At 41.7% G+C, this 19908-nt stretch overlaps 1 protein-coding gene across 1 annotated transcript in view; it reads right to left on the bottom strand.

Moving 5' to 3' along the window:
• Positions 1–580: 580 nt before the first annotated feature.
• Positions 581–19908, bottom strand: part of FAM114A1 (family with sequence similarity 114 member A1) — a 51431-nt gene continuing 32103 nt past the window's right edge. Inside the window, exons 7-13 of the mRNA XM_006759284.2 lie at positions 19696–19819; positions 15270–15367; positions 12993–13154; positions 12009–12148; positions 9673–9745; positions 4581–4634; positions 581–2457 (exon numbers count right to left, since the gene is read on the bottom strand). Coding sequence (XP_006759347.1) covers positions 2356–2457; positions 4581–4634; positions 9673–9745; positions 12009–12148; positions 12993–13154; positions 15270–15367; positions 19696–19819 — 753 coding nt within the window. The 3' untranslated portion in view covers positions 581–2355. The remainder of the gene's footprint in view (positions 2458–4580; positions 4635–9672; positions 9746–12008; positions 12149–12992; positions 13155–15269; positions 15368–19695; positions 19820–19908) is intronic.

The raw sequence follows: 19908 nt of genomic DNA, 5'->3' as shown, positions 1-19908 counted from the left end.
TGGATGAGTATTCTCTCTTAAATAATGTAATTCACAGACCATGGAGCTACGCTCCAGGAATCATCTCTCAGCTTATGTCTTTACCTGGCAACATTTGATATTTTATCATTAAAATACATGAAAATGCAATGTAAATTATGTCACCCAGTTGTTGTTTTTTTAAAAGTCCTTACCCTAGGATACATTTATTGATTTTAGAGAGAGGGGAAAACAGAGAGATAGAGAGAGATAAACATTGATCCACGTGCATCTGATGAGGGATCGGTCCCACAACCTAGGTATGTGCCCTGACCCGGAATCGAACCTACAACCCTTCAGCGCATGGGAGAATGCTCCAATCCATTGAACCACACTGGCCAGGGCATGTCATCCACTTTTTAAAAGAATAATTATCTCTCAGCCCTGGCCGGGTAGCTAAGTGTGTTAGAGTGTCATTTGATACACTAAGGTTGTGGGTTCAATCCCTGATGAGGGTACATACAAGAATCAACCAATGAATCCATTCATAAGTGGAATGAAATCCATGTCTCTCTCTCCCAAGTCAATAAAACATTATAAAAAGAATAATTATCTCTCATTCTTTTACAGATTTCTATTTTAGTTCATGATTAAAATTTTGTTGTACACCAAATGGGTGTAGTTAGGCTTGAAGACTAGCTTCTTTGAAATGATTTCTTTTATAGTTCCAGTTAGTGTCTATAAAATCTATTTGATGCTAAAAAGAAAACCTGATGTGAAGAAATTGTAAATCTAAGTCGTTTCCTCTGCTCTCTAGATAAAAAGTATAAATTTCTGAAGAGGTCGATGTAACATTTTCATCAGTTAATTGTTTTCTAGATTTAATCACAGAAACGTTCAACCAATCAAAAAGGCGGTAGGAAAAAAAAAACCCCAAAAAGAAACACCATCTTTATGGATGCCTTGAATAATTTCTTTTCCAGATTGTAAATAAATTGTTTTTATGTTTTCTATTTGGCCGTTTCAGCAGATACACAAATGCAATACACAACATAGACAAATGCAATGCCTGCATGGAACAAAGGCAGTCTACTTGATCAGGGGAATACAAGCAAATGCAAAGGGAGGATTTTTCACGCTTGCAAAAAAAGAGGCTCTATCTGCCCTGGAGAGAACCACTGGGCAAGACATCTTGTGACAGTGCCTGTGAGGATGTCTAAAACAGAAGCCTTCTGTTAGCACTCCCAACCAGAATGAGCACATGGAATTTAGGAAAAGAAATGCCCATTGGTGATGCCTCTCCCAGCTAAGGGGTCTTCTGTGCAGTCTCTCGTGGATCACTATACCAGTTAGTCAACCCACACATCAGGGTTTCCTGCCCCTTAGAAGCAATGCTAGTATTTGCTGCTGGTGAACATGATCTGTGTATTCATAAAACAGCCTGACGCCACTATAGTAGATTTAAAAATGCAGTCCTAGGGGTCTACTGTGCTGGAATCCCTTTAGTTTTCTAATTGAATACTTCCAAGCTTTGTAATTATGCTATCATGTATATAGTCATAAGAAGTCAGTTTGGTTTAAAACTGACTATAGAGTACCCCTTTTCATGTATATGTTCACCCATGTACAAAGTTTGGGGATAAAAAAGTACAGAAAGAGTGGAAAAATAGAATAAATGGAAGGGTAGAACATTATAAAAACTATGAATTTACCTTGTTCTGTCAAATATTTTAAGGTTTAGAAAATTTATTAGTGTTTTAAAGCAGTTTAAGAATGATTATAAACCCTCTTTCAATCTATCTCTATTGGGGTGAGATCATGTTCCCGTATTGTGAGCATACAGTAGGAGCTCAATAAATGCTTGTTTCAAGAATGAGTGGCTCTAAAGAGATACTTACGTTTCCCTTTAAATATTACAGGTAAATATATAAGTAGTGTTATCTTTGTCCATGACATTTATGTAATAAAATTAAGTTCAGTATAAGAACGGATTTAAACTAATACTATAAGAATGGAAAATTTAAAGGTGGAAATTTAGAGTAAAAAAAAAAAACCATGTAGGGTCTGCCCATGAATTTCTAAATATGGGATGCTTGACCAGGAAAATGGCAATGAGTATTTGTGAATGAATTTCAGATCGAAGGACATGACCAATACAAAGCTAAGTAAGTTTAAATTAACATCAAGAAAACACTCTTATTTGTAAGAACAACCATATACATTAAGAGACAGGATACTCTTTAAACTTGCATTCTCAACACTGTCTGTGCAAACTTGCTTGTAGTGTCCTCAAATTGGTGTCTATGGGCAGATGCATAGAAAACATCACCTTCAATGATAAATATATCAGAGCCACGGGGCCTGCTGCTTCCTTTAAGTAGATGGAGTCTGTTCCGGTCATGGCTGTGCTTCTGAAGGGCTGGCCTGGATGTGGGAAACCTGCAGAACGGGCAGCAGCAGCTGGAAGGCATCCTGGATGTACGTCGTGCTGTTGCAGCCCTGAGAGAGGAGAAACGTGTGGAGGAAGGGTTGTTTTCTTAGGTCAATCCTGACAATCCTTCCAACTTGATAATGTTCCCTCTCATCAAACTCCGTCATATTATATCATATTTTTCTTATGACATTGGTGCTTAAATCAAACGTAAACACATTCCTTGGGATGGAGTGCATCCGTCTCTTAATGATCTATACCAGTGGTCGGCAAACTCATTAGTCAACAGAGCCAATATCAACAGTACAACGATTGAAATTTTTTTTGAGAGCCAAATTTTTTAAACTTAAACTATATAGGTAGGTATACTGTTATTAACTTAATTAGGGTACTCCTAAGCTGGCCTTTGCTAAAAACGTCCTCAATCTGAGGGGTCGACCTTAGCGAATGTACCCCTATTTCTTCTAATACCCCTTCTCCAAAATAGACTCGCCCAGGCCGAAAACCGACTTCTGCGCATGGGCCACGAAGTTTCAATCGCACTGTACGTGCGCGCCCACACGTGGTATTTTGTAGAAGAGCCACACTCAAGGGGCCAAAAAGCCGCATGTGGCTCGTAAGCCACGGTTTGCCGACCACTGATCTATACTAACAGAGAGAAGAATTCACTCAGAATGAGAAAAGCCATTCCCATAGATTTTGAGGGCACATCAATGTGCGTATATTCATGACCCATGTCCAGTCTTAACTATCCTCTTCCCGATCGACCCCACTGTCCTGAGATAACATAAATTCACAGCAGGCAGGGGATCCAGTTTGCCCAACCTGCAGATGCATAAACAAGAATGGCCTGCGTAAAGCTAACTGGAAATAGTGTGCCATTATTCGTGGCAAACTTTGAATGCTAGCATCCTCCCATGCACGCCGGTACCTTCTACCTGGTTTGGTGTTTGATGTTGCTGCCACGTTCTCTGCCATACATACAGCATCAGAGGGAGAGGCCATTTCAAGTGTCAGATGACGAAAACATGAGAAAACTCCCTCTGGGAGAATGAATAAATATTTGACCTCATAGTCTCCATGACTGACATGGTCAATTACTCTGCTAATGCCCTCTGGGTGGCCAGGGAGAGATTTCCCTGTTCCACATTCTACCTCTGATAGCTTGGGTTTCTTCTTAACTGTGTTTGTCCCTCCCTCCCCCCCGCCCCCCGCTCCCCCTAAACCTGCTGCTACACTCCTTGTCCCTTGACTCCATCCCACGTGTGGCTGTGTCTTATACAACGACACTCGGTGCCACCACATTGGTACTTTTATTTGGCACTTTGGTTGTTTTCCTGAATAGTAAGGCATGACTCCTAAAAATATTGCTATACATATATAGGTAGCCCTCCCTTCTTTGAAGTTCTGTAATTTCCAAAATTTGCAATTGACACCTGCAAAAAACGACGGTATATGCATTGCCCATGTTTAAAAGTAACTTGATAGCACCTTATGGCTTCAGCGCGGTGCCTGTGGCTATAGATGTGTCTGTTTCTTAGTGTGTAGCCCCTAAGGGAAGGTTCTCCCCCACAACCACAGGTAGAACACAGCGCCTTATGATGCAAGAATGTTCCCGAGCCTCTCGTATGTCCCGGTGTCTGGCAAAGACACAGAGGTGCCAGGGCAGCTTCCTGTCTCTGCGACAGCGTCCTGGTGCATGGACGGGCCACGGAGCGAGTGGCTGCAGAGGAAGGCACCTCTGGGTCACTGACCAGGCAGAAGCTAAATTGTCTACGTGCCATTTTACCCGTCTGGAGCTCAGACCCAATAAACCAAAGATTATTATGAATGAAGGGTGGTGCCCATTTTTATGAAAATCGCCATTGAGCAAGAATCCCTCCCTGCAGCCAATAACCACGGAGTCATATCTGGAGTCAAACTGGGCCACAGAAAGCTGCTTCAGCCGGAGGACACAGCAGCAGGACTAACGTGCAAGCTGTGCATTTCTCTTCATAATCAGGAATTCTTGAGAATCATGTATTGCTGCTTCACCCTCGGGTTTACAGCTGGCTGAGCTCCACAAATGTACTCAAAAGAAGACTGTTGAAGATAAGATTTGGAATTGCAGTAACATTTGCTGCTTGGGGAAAAAAATGTAGCGCTAACATTTGCTTTGATTCAGAAGCACTTTCCCTCCGGGGCCACTTACCTCTAACAATACACTATTGATCATGGGGTTAAGGACCTCGGCCTTCTTGTCGCTCTATGGAATGAAAAGAAGGAAACAGACAGATTAGGCGCTCATACTGCCAGGCGTGCCACATAAAATGTCAGACACCGGCTTCGTTGAGGGATCTCTCAGGGAGGAAGGAGAGGAGCGGTGGAAAGCTTATTCTAGACCAGGTTTCTTCTTTGCTGCTTCCCCTGGATGACCTCATTGAGTTCTGACAGAAACCCTAGGTAGGTGCCATGACAATCCTCATTTGAGATGAAATGGCAATCAGGAAGGTTGAGTAACTTGTGTGAGGTCACACAGCTAGAAACCGAAATGCAGACCTGTGTTAACTGTTGAAGACTTGTAGCAGGTCTGGGATTAGTGAGGGGAGTGAGGCTGGGTGTAGCGGTGCAGGGCTGGAGCCTGTCTTTACTTAAAATTGTTTTCTATTCATTTTGATTTTTTAAGAAAATGTTGCATTAAAATATTTGTCTAGATGATTGAAGTTGCTTCTGTGTCTTTTTTGGAGGGAGTCCCCTGAAAATTTTCAAGTGAGTTAAGAATCTTACTTGCCTATCTTAGTCCCAACCCTGGTCATTAGTCTCTTTTCTCTTTTCTTTTCTTCCTTTCCCTTCCTTCCTTCCTTTCTTTTTTTTTTATATTAAATTTTTTATTATACTAATTTTCTTCCCATGAGATCAGTTCTTTTCAATTAAAATTTTTCAATCTCTCTCTCTCTCTCTCTCTCTTCCTTTCTTTCAGTGCAAAACTTGGGTATCTGGTTATTGAGTGTGTCTTTCAGATTAGCAGCAAAATTAAAACAATCTTAACTATAACTTGCAAACAGGTCTGCAGATCCTATTTTGCAAAACATGAATATTCTGTAAGGCACAGAATACAGAGCCTGATATAAAGCAGGTATTCAAAAAATTAGAGCTAGTGCCAGCATCGTTATCATGATCTCCACTGTTGGTCTATCCATCAACAGTCTTCTCTGTCTAACATGTTCAATCTACTCTTAGGCAATAAACAATTAAAGGGACTGGAAAGAGAGGGGGCAATTTTAATAGACTGCTTTTCCTTACTGTACCCAGAAGACTTTATGGTAAACAGGAGAATATAAATGAAATACATTGTCCCAGAGCAGCCCACTTTCATTAACATTACTCTACTGGGAAACCATAATGAAGTCTTGGTGGGGGGAAAAAAACCTTTAGAAGCCCAGTCATTTTAGTAAGTAACCAGAAAATCCATTATGGTATTTGCTTTCATGTTTACTTGATTATCAATAAATCTCTAAAATATAATCAAAATGACATTGATTTTCAGAATCAATGAGATGTGCAAGCAATTTTAATAGAGTCTGGAGAGCAATATACTCTCATTAACTTCAAGTTATGAATAATGGCTGTTTTGGAGAACAGAAACAATGCTTGATGTGGATGATTCATCACAGTATCAGATAAGACGGATTTTGTGGCGAGATGGCATTTCAGCGAGCTCTATTTAGACTTAGCTTTTTCTTTCTCCCAATTAATAACTATGTGTTCCTGATTCTGTGCACACAATCATTTGTACACATTTGTGTATGTACAGTTGACCCTTGAACAACTTGGGGTTAGGGGCACCAAGACCCTGCATGGTCAAAAATCTGTGGATAACTTTTGATGCCCCCAAAACTTAACTAGTAATAGCCTACTGTTGACAAGAAGCCTTACTGATAACAAAAGAGTCAATTAACACATATTTGCATATGTATTATATACAAAGAAGAGAAAGTATCATTAAGAAAATCATAAAAAATACATTTATAATATTTATTGAGAAACAATCTTCATTAGTAGACCTACGCAGTTCAAACCTATGTTTTCAAGGGTCAACTTTACGTACGGATGTGAGCTCAAGTACAACACCTGTCTGCTGAGCTCTACGGTGGGTCAGGAACCTTGTCATCACCCGGGAGCTGTTAGAAATGCAGAGCCTCAGTCTTCATGCCAGACCCCCTGAATCGGAATCTGCATTCTAACAAGATCGCCAGGTGAGCTGCTTGCACATTCAGGCTTGAGAAGCACTGGGCTGGAATATACTGTGTTAAAAGGAACGGGAAACTACTGTGAATAGTACCCACTAAAGCAAATCAACTAATGTTTACCATGAACTGTAGAAAACATACAACACACATCCATGCAGGCATATATATATATATATATCCTCATCACTAGATAACCACAGAGAATCAGCTGTCTGTCTGTCTGATGTGTCTGAGGAGCAGACAACTGTAAGTTGAGGGACCAATTGCAAGGCTTGGGTGAGTCAGTGCACTTCTTTGGGGCTCAGTGTCTCACCTAGTAAACTGTGGGGAGTGAGAAGAGGGTACAGTAGAGCTTTGGGAAGCTGAGCCACTGAGGCTAACCCATCCAGTTTAGGGCCTTCCATCTCTCTGTAAACTTAGCAGTTACACCGAAGTCCATGGGTGTCAGCTAACTGAGAAACACTGAGCACATACATGCATCTTATCGAGCCTATCATATCAATGAACTTCCACCTCCCCCTTCACTCTGCCTGTGTTCAGTGAAGCTCTATTGCTGATGGCCTAAAATGAGACAAATATAAAAGTTGATGTCTCACAAACTAGGAGAAGCAAACCAGATTCCTTGACAGCTGGACCAATAAGTGGTGTATAGCGTTATTAACTGAATCACTTACAGAAGTGTGGGTGACACGCGTCTCCTGACAGGTCCACAGTCATTTCCACCGTGTTGAGAACTGCCATTGGCCTGGGGTTGGGGGGAGGGAGGTGCTCCCTAGCAGCCAGGTAGGTCTACACGCAGGCTATGACTGTCCCCAGTCACTACTGGTGGTTCCAAGATGCGTATCTGACTCAGGCTGGTGAGCCTATCAAACCTTCTCCCCCGGGAACCCAGAATTTAAAGGGAGAGAACTGGGAACTGCGGTAGTTGAGTCCCATTGTGGCAACACTTCAGAGAGAGGATATGTGAGCTCTGGTACTGGGCCCCCAAAGCTGTTCACATTTCTTCACTGCCTCTAATAAAGTTCCTTTCTGTCTAACTTATTTAGAGCTTGTTTCTGTTACTTCCCATTAAGAATTGAATTGTGTCCCTTCCTAAGATGTTACAGTCCTAAATCTCCAGTCCAGCGGTTCTCAACCTGTGGGTCGTGACCCCTTTGGAAGTCGAACTACCCTTTCACAGGGGTCGCCTAAGACCATCCTGCATATCAGATATTTACGTTACGATTCATAACAGTAGCAACATTACAGTTATGAAGTAGCAACGAAAATAATTTCATGGTTGGGTCACAACATGAGGAACTGTATTTAAAGGGCCAGAAGGTTGAGAACCACTGCTCCAGTCCATCAGAATGTGACCTTGTTTGGAGATCAGGTCACTGCAGATGTCATCAGTTACGATGAGGTCCTTCCTTCATCCAGTATGACTAGTGTCCTTATAAGAAGAGGAGGTTTAGACAAAGCCATTCACCGAGGGAGGACAATGTGAAGACAAAGAAATAGGTAGAGCTATGCTGCCACAAGCCAAAGAATGCCTGTGGCTCCCAGAAGCTGGAGGAGGCAAGGTGTTCCGAGCAAGCATGGCCTTGATCTCGGACTTCTGGCCTCCAGCACCATGAGACAATCCACTTCTGTTGTTAAGCCACCCAGTTTGTGGTACCTGTTATAGCCCTAAGAAGTAAAATCTGTTGTTTCTCATGGAAAGAATCATCCACCTTTGCATCCAGGGCTTTAAAAGAGGAAGTACAAAGACTGAAAATAAGAATTTTCCACATGTCTTCTCTGGTCCCACTAAGGTGGGGTTACATACCGTGACTAATTTCTTTCTTTTTTTGAAAAAATATATTTTATTGATTTTTCACAGAGAGGATGGGAGAGGGATAGAGAGGTAGAAACATCGATGAGAGAGAAACATCGATCAGCTGCCTCCTGCACACCACCTACTGAGGATGTACCCGAAAACCAAGGTATATACCCTTAGCCGGAATCGAACCTGGGACCCTTCAGTCCGCAGGCCAACGCTCTATCCACTGAGCCAAACCGGTTAGGGCCATGACTAATTTCTAAAGAAAAGAACCAGCCTGGCTGGCATGGCTCAGAGGTTGAGCATTGACCTATGAACCAGGTGGTCATGGTTCGATTCCCGGTCAGCGTAAATGCGGGGGTTGCAGGCTCGATCCTCAGTGGGGGCTGGCTGTGCAGGAGGCAGCCAATCGATGATTCTTTCTCATCATTGATGTTTTTATCTCTCTCCTTTCCTCTCTGAAATCAATAAAACTATTTTGAAAAAAGAAAATAACCAGAAGCTATACCTTCAAACGAATGCAAGCCTTTCAAAGTTGTTACCTTCAGAAGAGAAACACATGCCAAATTGGTAAATGTTTTTCTTTTGGTTAAAGTTGAAGTGTAGCAATAAGCAAGGAAACTTTTCATTTTGGGTGCTTATCAATAGGCTCTGAAGGCAACAGTGAATGAAAATATTCAGTTAATTATTCTTGAATTACATACTTCAGATATTAAGTAACGGAAGGAAGGTTTGCTTGACATCTTTTAAAAAAACAGATAAAGAAAATGAGACCCAGCCCTCGCTGGTTTGGCTCAGTGGATAGAGTGTCAGCCTGTGAACTGAAGGGTCCCAGGTTCAAGTCCAGTCAAGGGCACATGCCCGGGTTTTGGGCTCGACCTCCAGTAGGGGGCGTGCAGGAGGCAGCTGATCAGTGATTCTCTCTCATTATTGATGTTTCTCTCTCTCTTTGCCTCTCCCTTCCCCTCTGAAATCAATAAAAATATATTTTTAAAAAAGATAATGAGGCTCAGAGCAGTTTGAAAGCCCACCCAACGTCTCAAAATCTGAGGAGGCAGTGTCAGGGCTAAACCTCAGTCCGAGGAGGGCCCTGGGCTGCCTGTTAGAGAAGGTGCTCGTGGCCTAGTTTTGGTAAACGTCCCGGCAGAGCTTCTGTGTGTGGAGCCATCACAGGAGGCCCTGAATCCTCCACTCTTCCTCATAGCACCCTCTCCCTTAAAGAGGGGAAAAAAGAATCAGCATCACAATCTTACCCCAACTGTGGTCAAGGAATTTGTAAACTTCTTTGATAAGGAGGCCACTTCATTGCACATTGCAGTAGTTAATCTGAAATTTTAAAAAAAAAAAGTGGTTTGAGGATTTTTTTAATAAAGCAAAATAATTTAACCATCAAGACAATTACTGATCTTAATACCATATTCCACTTAAAAGAATGGCACACAAGTTTGAAGATGCTCTGTAGAAATGTTTTTCTCAATAATCTTCCATGATTCACAGGCACTGTTGAATCTAGTCCTGGGTTTCTTTGCATGCTAATTAAGAATAATCATCTAATCCATTCAGGCCACATGAATCAAAACCACATGCAGAAGAATACATCTCGCCCCACATGTAGAGGCATTTAACACTCTTACCAAGTTTCTCCAGCTTTTTGGTCATTTAAAAATAATAATGAACATTCATTGAGGTACTAAGTTAAGTGCCTTTGTATAAATAATCTCATTTAACCCTCATAGTGACCTGATTGGCTACATTATTATTCCCATTTTATAGATGAAGAAACTGATGTTTAAGAAGGGTAAGGAACTTGCTCAGGACAAGCAGTAGTAAGGGATTCAAACTCAGGTGTCTCAGATGATTCTGTAGATGTTTTTAAGACTTACATCATAACTCCAAGTTTATTCCAGCCATTCCACTCCTAAGACTTTACCCCAAGAAAGTAACACGAGATGGGCACACATATTTAACTAAAGGAATGCGTCAGAACATTACAGATGATGACAAAAACGGAAAACAGTCTAATTACCTAACAATGTCGGTATTGTCTGATTTTTAAAAAATAACATATGTGACCTTTATGAATCGTGATTAAAATCCTATTAGAAAAACAATAACTCAAAGCTCAGAAAAGATCTAGTGCATTGAATAGAAGGAAGTAAGCTTTGTGTTGAGAAGTAGGGGTCCTTGTCTAAGCTATGTATTCAGGTTTATTGAGCAACATTCATCCATCCCTCTACACAAAACTGCTCTTCCAAAAGGGTCAGGAGTAAAGCTAGGAGATGGCCCAGAGCCATTCTGTCTGTGTTCTTGGTAGGTGGCTAGAGAGGCACTTATTATACACACAAATGTGAGGTCTGATTATCCTTTGCTGTGAGCTTGGTAAGGATGGGACCAGCAGGACTGGGAATCAGAAAGAAGCTAAGAGTAAGGTCCTGCTACGCATACTCAGGGACATCTCAGAGTCAGCCCTCCTCTTCCAAGTCAGTGCAGCAAATATGCAATAGTCCTTAGGTGTTTTCATCAATGTTAACTTCTCCTATTTTGCCATTTCCTCTTCCTTCCACACATTGGAGTAATATTCTTTTCTAGGCATATGAAGGACAGGATTATACAGTTCTTATAATAGTTTGGATTTTCATGTGTTTAAATATGAAAATCTAGACTAGATGACAAAACTTTACAAATGAGGAAAAATGCCACTAATATTGACTTGTTGGAAAATTTGTTCCCCGACCTACAATGCCAAATGCAGGAATAAGCAAAGACTAGTCAGCTAGCGAGGTGAATGAGGTGAGATAAGTGTGTATGTGCACCTATTTTTTGGAGGCTCTTATTTTGTCTTCTGTGTCTGTATAATAATGAAGTTGTCTTTGGACTTGTGCTAATTTTCTAGAACACAACACAGAGTCATGTGCATAAAAGTTAATATCTTATTTTTCCACTCCATACCAACTATATTAATGAACACTCCATACCAATTATTTTATTATATGCAGAGTTACATATATACATTTTTATTTCACTAGATGAACTGATAGTAACTTCTATTTTTTGAAGAACATAACATATAACAGCACATATACGCATGCATGCAGTCCAGTGAACTGGCTTACATTAGCAACTGCCATTGCCAGAATTCAAAATACGAAGAGCTGGCATAAGTCCCTAGGAACAGTGGATGTGTGTGCATATTTTTATGAAGCTTGCTCAGAAGTCACATTAAGGTGTCCTCTCAATATCTATGTGGTATGTTGTGTAATTACCCTTAAAGGTTCGTATTTCTAAGACTTGGATCTATTAAAATAAATACTAGTACTTACTTAGCTCTGAATTATTTAAGGTGTCTTCTCTTAAATCTCTTCATAAATAATTCCTGAAATATCTAGTTAACTATTATATCCTTGCTGACATGGTTCACTGCTTAAGAGAGTTCTTATTCCTTAAGATGACCATAAAAACTGGAATTAGCTGACTTGAAATAGTAATCTTTAGTACCTAGGGTGTGTGTGTGTGTGTGTGTGTGTGTGTGTGTGTTTGAATGGCACATGTATATAAAATTGGAAAAATAAGCGTTTAAAATAACATTTACTTTATCAGCACTTTTGCTTGGTCCTGAGCTGATTTCTCCTCTTCTTGTCCATGAAGAATTAATTCTGCTACTTTGTGAAGCTGCTCGATACAGCGTGCTGTGACTTCTGCCAGACTTTCAATGGACAGCATGTATACTTCCTGAAATAATTGAATGCAAGTAAGAAAATAAAAACTGAGCAGATGCTTTTAAAAAAATATACACTGCAATATTAAAAAATATATATGCACATATAATTTTTTTAAAAAGAACCCAAATATGAACGGAAACAGTTTACCCAAAGATTAATGGGCATGTCTAAGACTTTTCTGAGTGGAAATCTGCCCTAAAATGGAAGTGCTGTCCAGTTCCGATGGACTTGGCAAGTCTTAGTCACAGCTCCGTCCCTCCAATGTTGGGTACTCTACAGGCAGGCACTCAAGAAGGCTTGTCAAAGGGCAGTAAATGAATAGACCTCAATGGACATTTTTCTCAGCGTGATCTAATTTTAAAAATTACTTTTTCTAAAATTCAAATCCAATGTAAGATGAAGTGATCATGAACTCATTTTTAAACATAGGCAGGATATAAATTATACACATCTATATTTATTAAACTACAGAATAAAAACTGTGCCAATAAAAATTTTTTTTTGGAAAAAGCTTCAATTACCTCATTAGTTATGGGGCATAAAGGTATTTTATGGTTACAGATTTGCATACAAGATGGAATTTCACTCTCAAGCTAAATCAACTATGTCCTTAAAGATCATTCCCTCCCCCACTGCACCCCCTGTAAATTATAATTGTAGAGCTATGGAGAAAAGTACAATGCCTATGCTAAGTCAGGAATTATCTTGGAGTTGAGAAATTTCGGTGTTTATTATACTAATACTCATATTTCTATAATAAAAGTGAAATGGCTTTTTCTCACTTAAAATTAGGCCGACAATAAAATTAGCATAATATTACTGCTTTTTACGCGGACAATCTAAAATAAATTTACCTCAACTGTCTTAGTTCTCCTTTCTTGCTTTTCGCCCTCTTCAGGGCTTTCAGGTTCCTCTTCCTTTTCTTCCTTCTTAGTGTTCTCCTCTGTCTCTTCTGCCACGTCTACCGGCACCACGGTTTGGTCATCTTCCACCCAGTCGTGAGCTTTCTTCATGGCCTGCGAAGGCCCCAGCCAAAGCGAGACATTTATTGTGTAAATAGGAGACTATGATATTCCATTCTCCAGACTAGGATCAATTTGCCCTAAACCTTCAAGGCTGCTTCTCTGTACATTTAAACAAGGATGGCGCAATTCCTTACGTTCCTTACAAACACCTTGTTGTTGCTTTTGGGTGACTATAACATAGGAAAAGGGGACAGAATAGAAAGAAAGCATGGAGAGCCCTGTACAGGGTGAAAGATGTTTTATTTATGTATGTATGTATTTATTTAGCAATAGAGAGATTTATTGTCATATTTGAGGGCAAATTTCCAATGTAGGCTGAAAACAAACAGACAAACGAAAATTGGCCTACCAAAGGATTCAACATATAACTTTTGATCTCATTATTGGTACCTTAGTGCGGTATCATTTTCTACTCAGAAGGGTAACTGTGACAGGTTCTGAGTACCTGCCACTGTGACAAGTATGTTCTTCATCAATGTTCTGTTTTCACAGGGCTCCATGCAGCCTGCACTATGACTGCTGCACACTGAGCTATATTTCTGCTCAAATATAGAGGAAAATTCCATTTTTCTCCCTAAAATTGGTCATTCTGGGAACTTACATTTTATAAAAATGGGAATTTCCTATCTGGATTTCTGGATGACTTACTTAATTTATGGCTATTATACCAACTTCAATGACTGATATCCACTGAGGGTTAAGGATGTTTTAAATGCGCTCTAAAATGGTACTCAGTGATAGTATATTTTTCACTTTTCGTGACCAACAATAAAAGAATCACAGGACTTTTTAAATATATAGGTTAGACATTTAGCCAGGGTCTTTGCTAAAGCAAATGTCCTCGTCTGCTATGTCTCATGAACCTGATAATGCATCGCACTGGGGAGATGAAAGATGGCTCTGCTCTAGCTGTGCGAGGCCTCCTGACCTCTGGGGGAGGAGGGAAGGGCTGCTGGAAAGACCTGGCATCGCGCTGTGACTAGCTGAATTTCACAGGAGTGCCTAAGAAATGATGGTTAAATTGAACAAGCATCAACCACCTTCCCTCTGTTAGTCCTTGCATTTAGAAAGGGAGCTTTTACCGTTAAAGTTTAAGCTGTTTGCTTAAGTGCAAGTTGTATCTGAGCTTAGGCTAAACTACTTCTCATCCTAAAGCGTCCATGTCAAAGTTTAATATGTCAGAGTGTTGAATGGCGAGTTATTGGTAAGAAGATTTGGGGAGACAAAACCCAATAACACTATCCTTGGTGTGTCCTCTGTCAGGTTCCCAGGTTTACCTGACTATGTAACTACAGGAACCGGGAGGCCCTGGAGACCCCACACTCTCCAGCCAGTGGCAGGAGCTACTCTGAGATGAATGAGGCAATTTCCCATTGTGCTCAAGTCACTGACCTGCCAGAATCGGTGACCTCTCTCAGAGATAAAGAAACCACCTTCACTCTCCCCCTCACTGCCTCATGCTGCTCTTTCCTCACCCTCCTGGATAAAGGAGGGCCTGTGGCAACTACTGGGGGCTAAGGAGAACAGGAAAACAAAAAGGGAGACAGTAGGGAAGACGACACAGTTTTAAGTAATTAATGATCAGTGCCCTCGTTAAGAAACTCTGCAGCAAGGCCTTGCACGATGAGGGGAACGCTGACTGTAGCAGCTTAAACATCCTTAGACAGGACGTGGCACCAGCATTCCAGGCGGGAGTGGGCATGGGCCCCCTGGCTGATGTGCTTCTCTCTGCCTAATTCTGGCCTGCCACTCTAGTGGGGGAGGGGAGATGGTGTTTGAAACAGCCCCTTGGTGATTCTGGAACCCTCATCTCTGCCCTATGCTGAAGGTAACCTCTGCTCCGACACGCAATTCTATTTTGAGAAGTGACTTGTTCAAGGTCATAAGGTAATTACTACTGATGCTGCATCTAAAACGCAGGTCCTGCATATGCTCTCCCATTGCATTTCATTATGTAGCCGCACTGAATCTTAATTTCCGACCTCAGACCTCCCTCCACCCATGTGTCATATGGGGCGTGGGTTTTTTCTATTTCAGGTGGAGCTCTGGAATTTGATAACTGGGACCTTCTTCTGAAAGACAAAAACTCAGACAGATGGTGCTGACCTTATTGAGTTTGTCAGGCGTGGCCGCAACATGCAATTCAAAAAGAAGCTCTGTAAGCATCCTCGCAAATTCTTCTCCCTTTTCCTCCGAGCCTAGAACTAGAAAATGACACAAGTAAGAAGCGTGACTTATTTTTCATCTTTTTGAATGTGGCAGCTCCGTCCCCCCTCCCCCGCCCTCCACAACCTGCCCACCAGCTGCCAGCAAAGATGAGTGTCGCCCACTTATGACATGGCAGTGGGCAGCAGGCTGCTGCTGGGCGGGGGCTGCCAGAGTCTCACAGCACTCACTGGGGTGCCCCCGGGCTGAAAGGGGACGGTGGGAGGGACCTATCCGTCTCATTTGCAGCTATGGGTGGTCAGTAGCTATTTGCTGAAAGAATGACTATGAACAAATGAATGACCTTTCTCAGGCCCAAGTGGCCTGCTCCAACACTGTATTTATGACTTAGAGTACGATTATGCCTAGCATTGCAAGTCTGATGACACACAGAGCCTTTTCATGTCCACAGAGCCATGGTGCTGAGCAAGCCAAAGTGGTCTCGATGGAGGAGGTGATGTCTGATCTGAGTCTTCAAGAGTGAGAAGGCAGCCCTGGCTGGGGTGCGCAGTGGTTAGAGGGTCTCGGGTTTGATTCCCTGTCAAGGACATGTACCTGGGTTGCAGGTTCATTCCCTGGTCAGGAGGCAACCAATTGATGTATCTCTCTCACATCAATGGTTCTCTCTCTCTCTCTCTCCCTTCCTTACTCCCTCCCTCCCCAACTTCCATTATATCCACAAAAAGCAATAAAAAATATCCTCTGGTGAGGATTAAAAAAAAAAGAATGAGAAGGGATTACACATGCACAAAGGAGAGTTTGGGGGTGGGTGAAAGGAGGGAAAGGAGAGGGAGAAAGAAACATGGAGGGAGAGAAAGATATTTCATTAAAAGCTGAGATTCCCTCTCCACTGGGCGGAGGTCTGGTTTCATCCTCTCTAGGTAGGCAGGCTAAGAGGGACAGGGCACAGCTGAGCACCAACCAGGTCTCATCTCCAAACTGCCCGTTCGTCTCGTTCTGCAGGAGGCAGAGTAACAGGGCAGGAGGAGCCCTGCACTGAGACTGGAAGGTATGGTTCTACCCTGGCCCCAGCACCTGGTGGGTCTGTGACGTGTGGCCCGTCAAAGGGCTTCTTAGCTTCCAAACCCTCCTCTGCAAATTTGGGAGAATAAAACTACACATCTTCTCTTACATAGCGTCGCAAGGACCAGATACTATAACAGGTGCAAAAGCATTTTATAAACTCTGAAGCTTTGTGTAGCTATATTGTTATGTGCTACAAAGATATAACATAAGGAGATTAAAAATATTTGGGAGTGATCAACATTAATGTAGAAGACAAGTCCTTGGTGCAGCCCTGCTTTTAAATGTGCATTTATTCTGTAAAACAGGAACATCCACCAATGCTGCTGCCAAATATGTTAGGAAAAAATCACAGGGGAAAATGGAAGTGGACAAAAACAGATGATAAAAAAGCGTTGCAACAAAGGATACTTATTACTGCAACTCTTGGTCTGTATATATGGTGAAAAGACCTTTACCAAGGCAATGAAAATAGAAAATAGGCTTTTAAAATCTCTTCACAACAGTGGTAAACTCAATTAGAGATCTATGGCGGTGTGATAAAATTGTATTCTGCTGGAGAAACAAACAGGCAGATCATAAGCTAACATGAGTCAATGCAAGGGAGCCTGGTATTAAATTCATCTAACAATGACAGCGTATCTGGAGACTATCAAATAAATTATTTAAGTGTTAGGAAGTGGTTCCAAGAACGGATTTGATGAAAATGTTCTAGTTTCTTCTCAAGTTTTGCTCTTGGATTGTCTGCTCGCCGCACCCCCGCCCCCCACCATAAGTTGTAATACTCCATCATAATAAGATGGATTTAATGACAACCCTGCTATTCTTCCCTCCTGGTTCTTTTTCAAGTGTTCGAATGACATTTCTATATTAAATTAATTAAAATTAAGTGTGGTTTGATAACCTGGAGATGCCCTTTGGTAAAATGGACATACTAAACAGGAGATTACAGGGTTCTGTGACTTAAGGAGAGACATTTTTTAAGCATGCTATTTAGAACTTTAATATTTTTTGTCGTATTAAAAAATATCTCAATTTACTGAAGCTCTACATGGGACTGGGACACACTGTTTTCTATTTAACAATATTGAATCAAGTTTCCTCTCCAAGAAATAGCACTAGTTGAGAAAGCAATAACTGCCTTATCTTGCACGGGCAACAATATTTCTCCGATGTTACAGGGAATTTGGGATATCTTTTTTATCTTTTCTGAATGAACCCCTAATAGGAACAAAGTCTACCTCAGGCATCAAGAAACTGAAGAGAGTCTGGCCAGAGTGGTTCAGTGGTTGAGCATCAACCTACGAATCAAGAGTTCATGTTCAATTCGAGGGCACATGCCTGGGTTGGGGGCTTGATCCCCAGTAGGGGGCGTGCAGGAGGCAGCCCACGGATGATTCTCTCTCACCATTGATGTTTCTATACCTCTCCCTTCCTCTCTGAAACCAATAAAAATATTTTAAAATATTAAAAAAAAAGAAATGGAAGAGAATAGCCTGGCTCTTTATGGTGACTGTTACACTAGCTCATCCTGAGTCCAGAATACTAACTGCAGTCTTCGCTTCTTCGTTATTAACCCCAAGACAAGGCCGTCACCCTCTGTGACTTTAGAGAAACACACAAATGCTCAAACACATAACTTTCCAACAGTCTCTTTGCAATAGGCCTCTCTCTAGACTTTAGTATAATTGATTCTTCTATTTGGATGCAATGAGCATGAAGCTCATTAAACTGGAGGCATGTCAGGTCACTACGTGGGGCTAATGCAGGAGATGGTGTTTAAATGACAGTTTGCAAAAGCTTAGAATAATTTTGCTCTGAGCCCCGAGGCTGAAGCGTTGGGGTGCTGGTGTTCAAGCTCTGATTAAAGGTCCGTGACACACCTAGGCACAAAGCACTTCCGAGACTTGGCGGAATGAATGCACGTTACCATACTCCGCGTGTGGGTGACACCAAGGGCAACCGTAAATAAGAGTTACACCTATTGCACCTTTATTATTTTCCTGGCATTGTGTTAGCACTTTAAATCATACTCACAGCTAGCATTTTTGAGCGGTTCTGTGTGCCAGGCACTGTCATATATGTTTTTACATATATTATCTAATTTGATCTTCACAATAGCCCTTGGAAATATGTGTCATTGTCTCCATTTTGCAGGTGGGACACTGAGTTTCCGAAAGGTTACGTAGCTTGTTCGAGGCCATATAGCATGTAAATGGTGAACATATGTCCAATGGGACCCTTCAGAAGGTCCTAGAAGCCGGCCCTGTCTTGTCCATGGCTGCTCGACCTTTTCAGCATAACCTACACCAGTGGTTCTCAACCTTGGCTGCACATTAGAATCACCTGGGAATCTTTTTAAAATCCTGATTTCTGGGCCTCACCCTCCGGAAATTCTGTTTCTTTGTTACTAATGTTGTGGCCCCACCCCATAACAAAGAAACAGAATTTCTGGAGGGTGAGGCCCAGAAATCAGGATTTTAAAAAGATTCCCAGGTGATTCTAATGTGCAGCCAAGGTTGAGAACCACTGGCCTACATGAACGCTGTGGTTGTAGTGCTTGGTGATGACATCGGTAAGAAATCCCGTCCATATACACAGCAATGTTTTACTATATTCTGCTCCCAAATGGACAACCTAATCGTTAAGCGTGTCTACCTTTGAGAGCGTTTTCTATCCTCTCAAGGAAGCCTTGCTTCTCACAAAATAGGTCCTCCTGTCCCTGGGGTCATGTCAGTGTCCAAAGAGCGCACCTGGCTCAGTTCAGCGATTGACAACCTGACACACAACACTCCAGTGTGGGCCTTTGTATAAACTGTACCTTTCGCTGGACTGTAGGCCACTAACAAATACATCCTAACATCTACACATATACATTAAAAGGGAGAGGCAAACTATGAAAAGAAATCCATTGAAATACCTGCCCATCATCAATATCAGTCACATTCAACAGCTTCCACCTGCAGATAAAACATTAGCCATCGGAGCGTACACTCTCGCCCTCAGGGCCCTGTTCAGTGCTTTGCCCTCCTAGTTCACTTGACCACACCCATTCATTGTGTGCCTGTGATGTGCCAGGGACTGTGCTGGAGAAATAAAGATGCGCCAGTCAGGAGTTCCCACCTAGCAAAAAGAGAGGACTATAGATCGATGGGACCAGCTCCTTGGAGTGTTTTGGAAGTGGGATGGAGGAGCCCTGGATTAAATAATTCTACCCTGCTCAAAGGGATGTGCTTATTAATAGCAGTGTCATAAGGATTATACCAACAGCCCATCCTGCTATTAACTTGTTATTTTCCCTTACCTTGTTCTTCCTGATTCTCTTCATTCTCTAACTCTTTGGCTGCAAAGATGTCTTTAATGGAAATTAGGTCATTTTTTAAGAGTTCCAGTTTCTCTCCATCAAATGATGCTAAAAATGACTGAACCTGAAAAAAGAAATAGGTCAGCATAACTGTCATCCTTTCTTCTCCTTAATAACATTTATGTACACGTGTCCCCAGTTCTCCCGGGACCG

This window comes from Myotis davidii, unplaced genomic scaffold (assembly GCF_000327345.1).
Source record: "Myotis davidii unplaced genomic scaffold, ASM32734v1 scaffold235, whole genome shotgun sequence".
Lineage (NCBI taxonomy): Eukaryota > Metazoa > Chordata > Mammalia > Chiroptera > Vespertilionidae > Myotis > Myotis davidii.
This window is presented reverse-complemented; position numbering and strand designations above follow the sequence as displayed.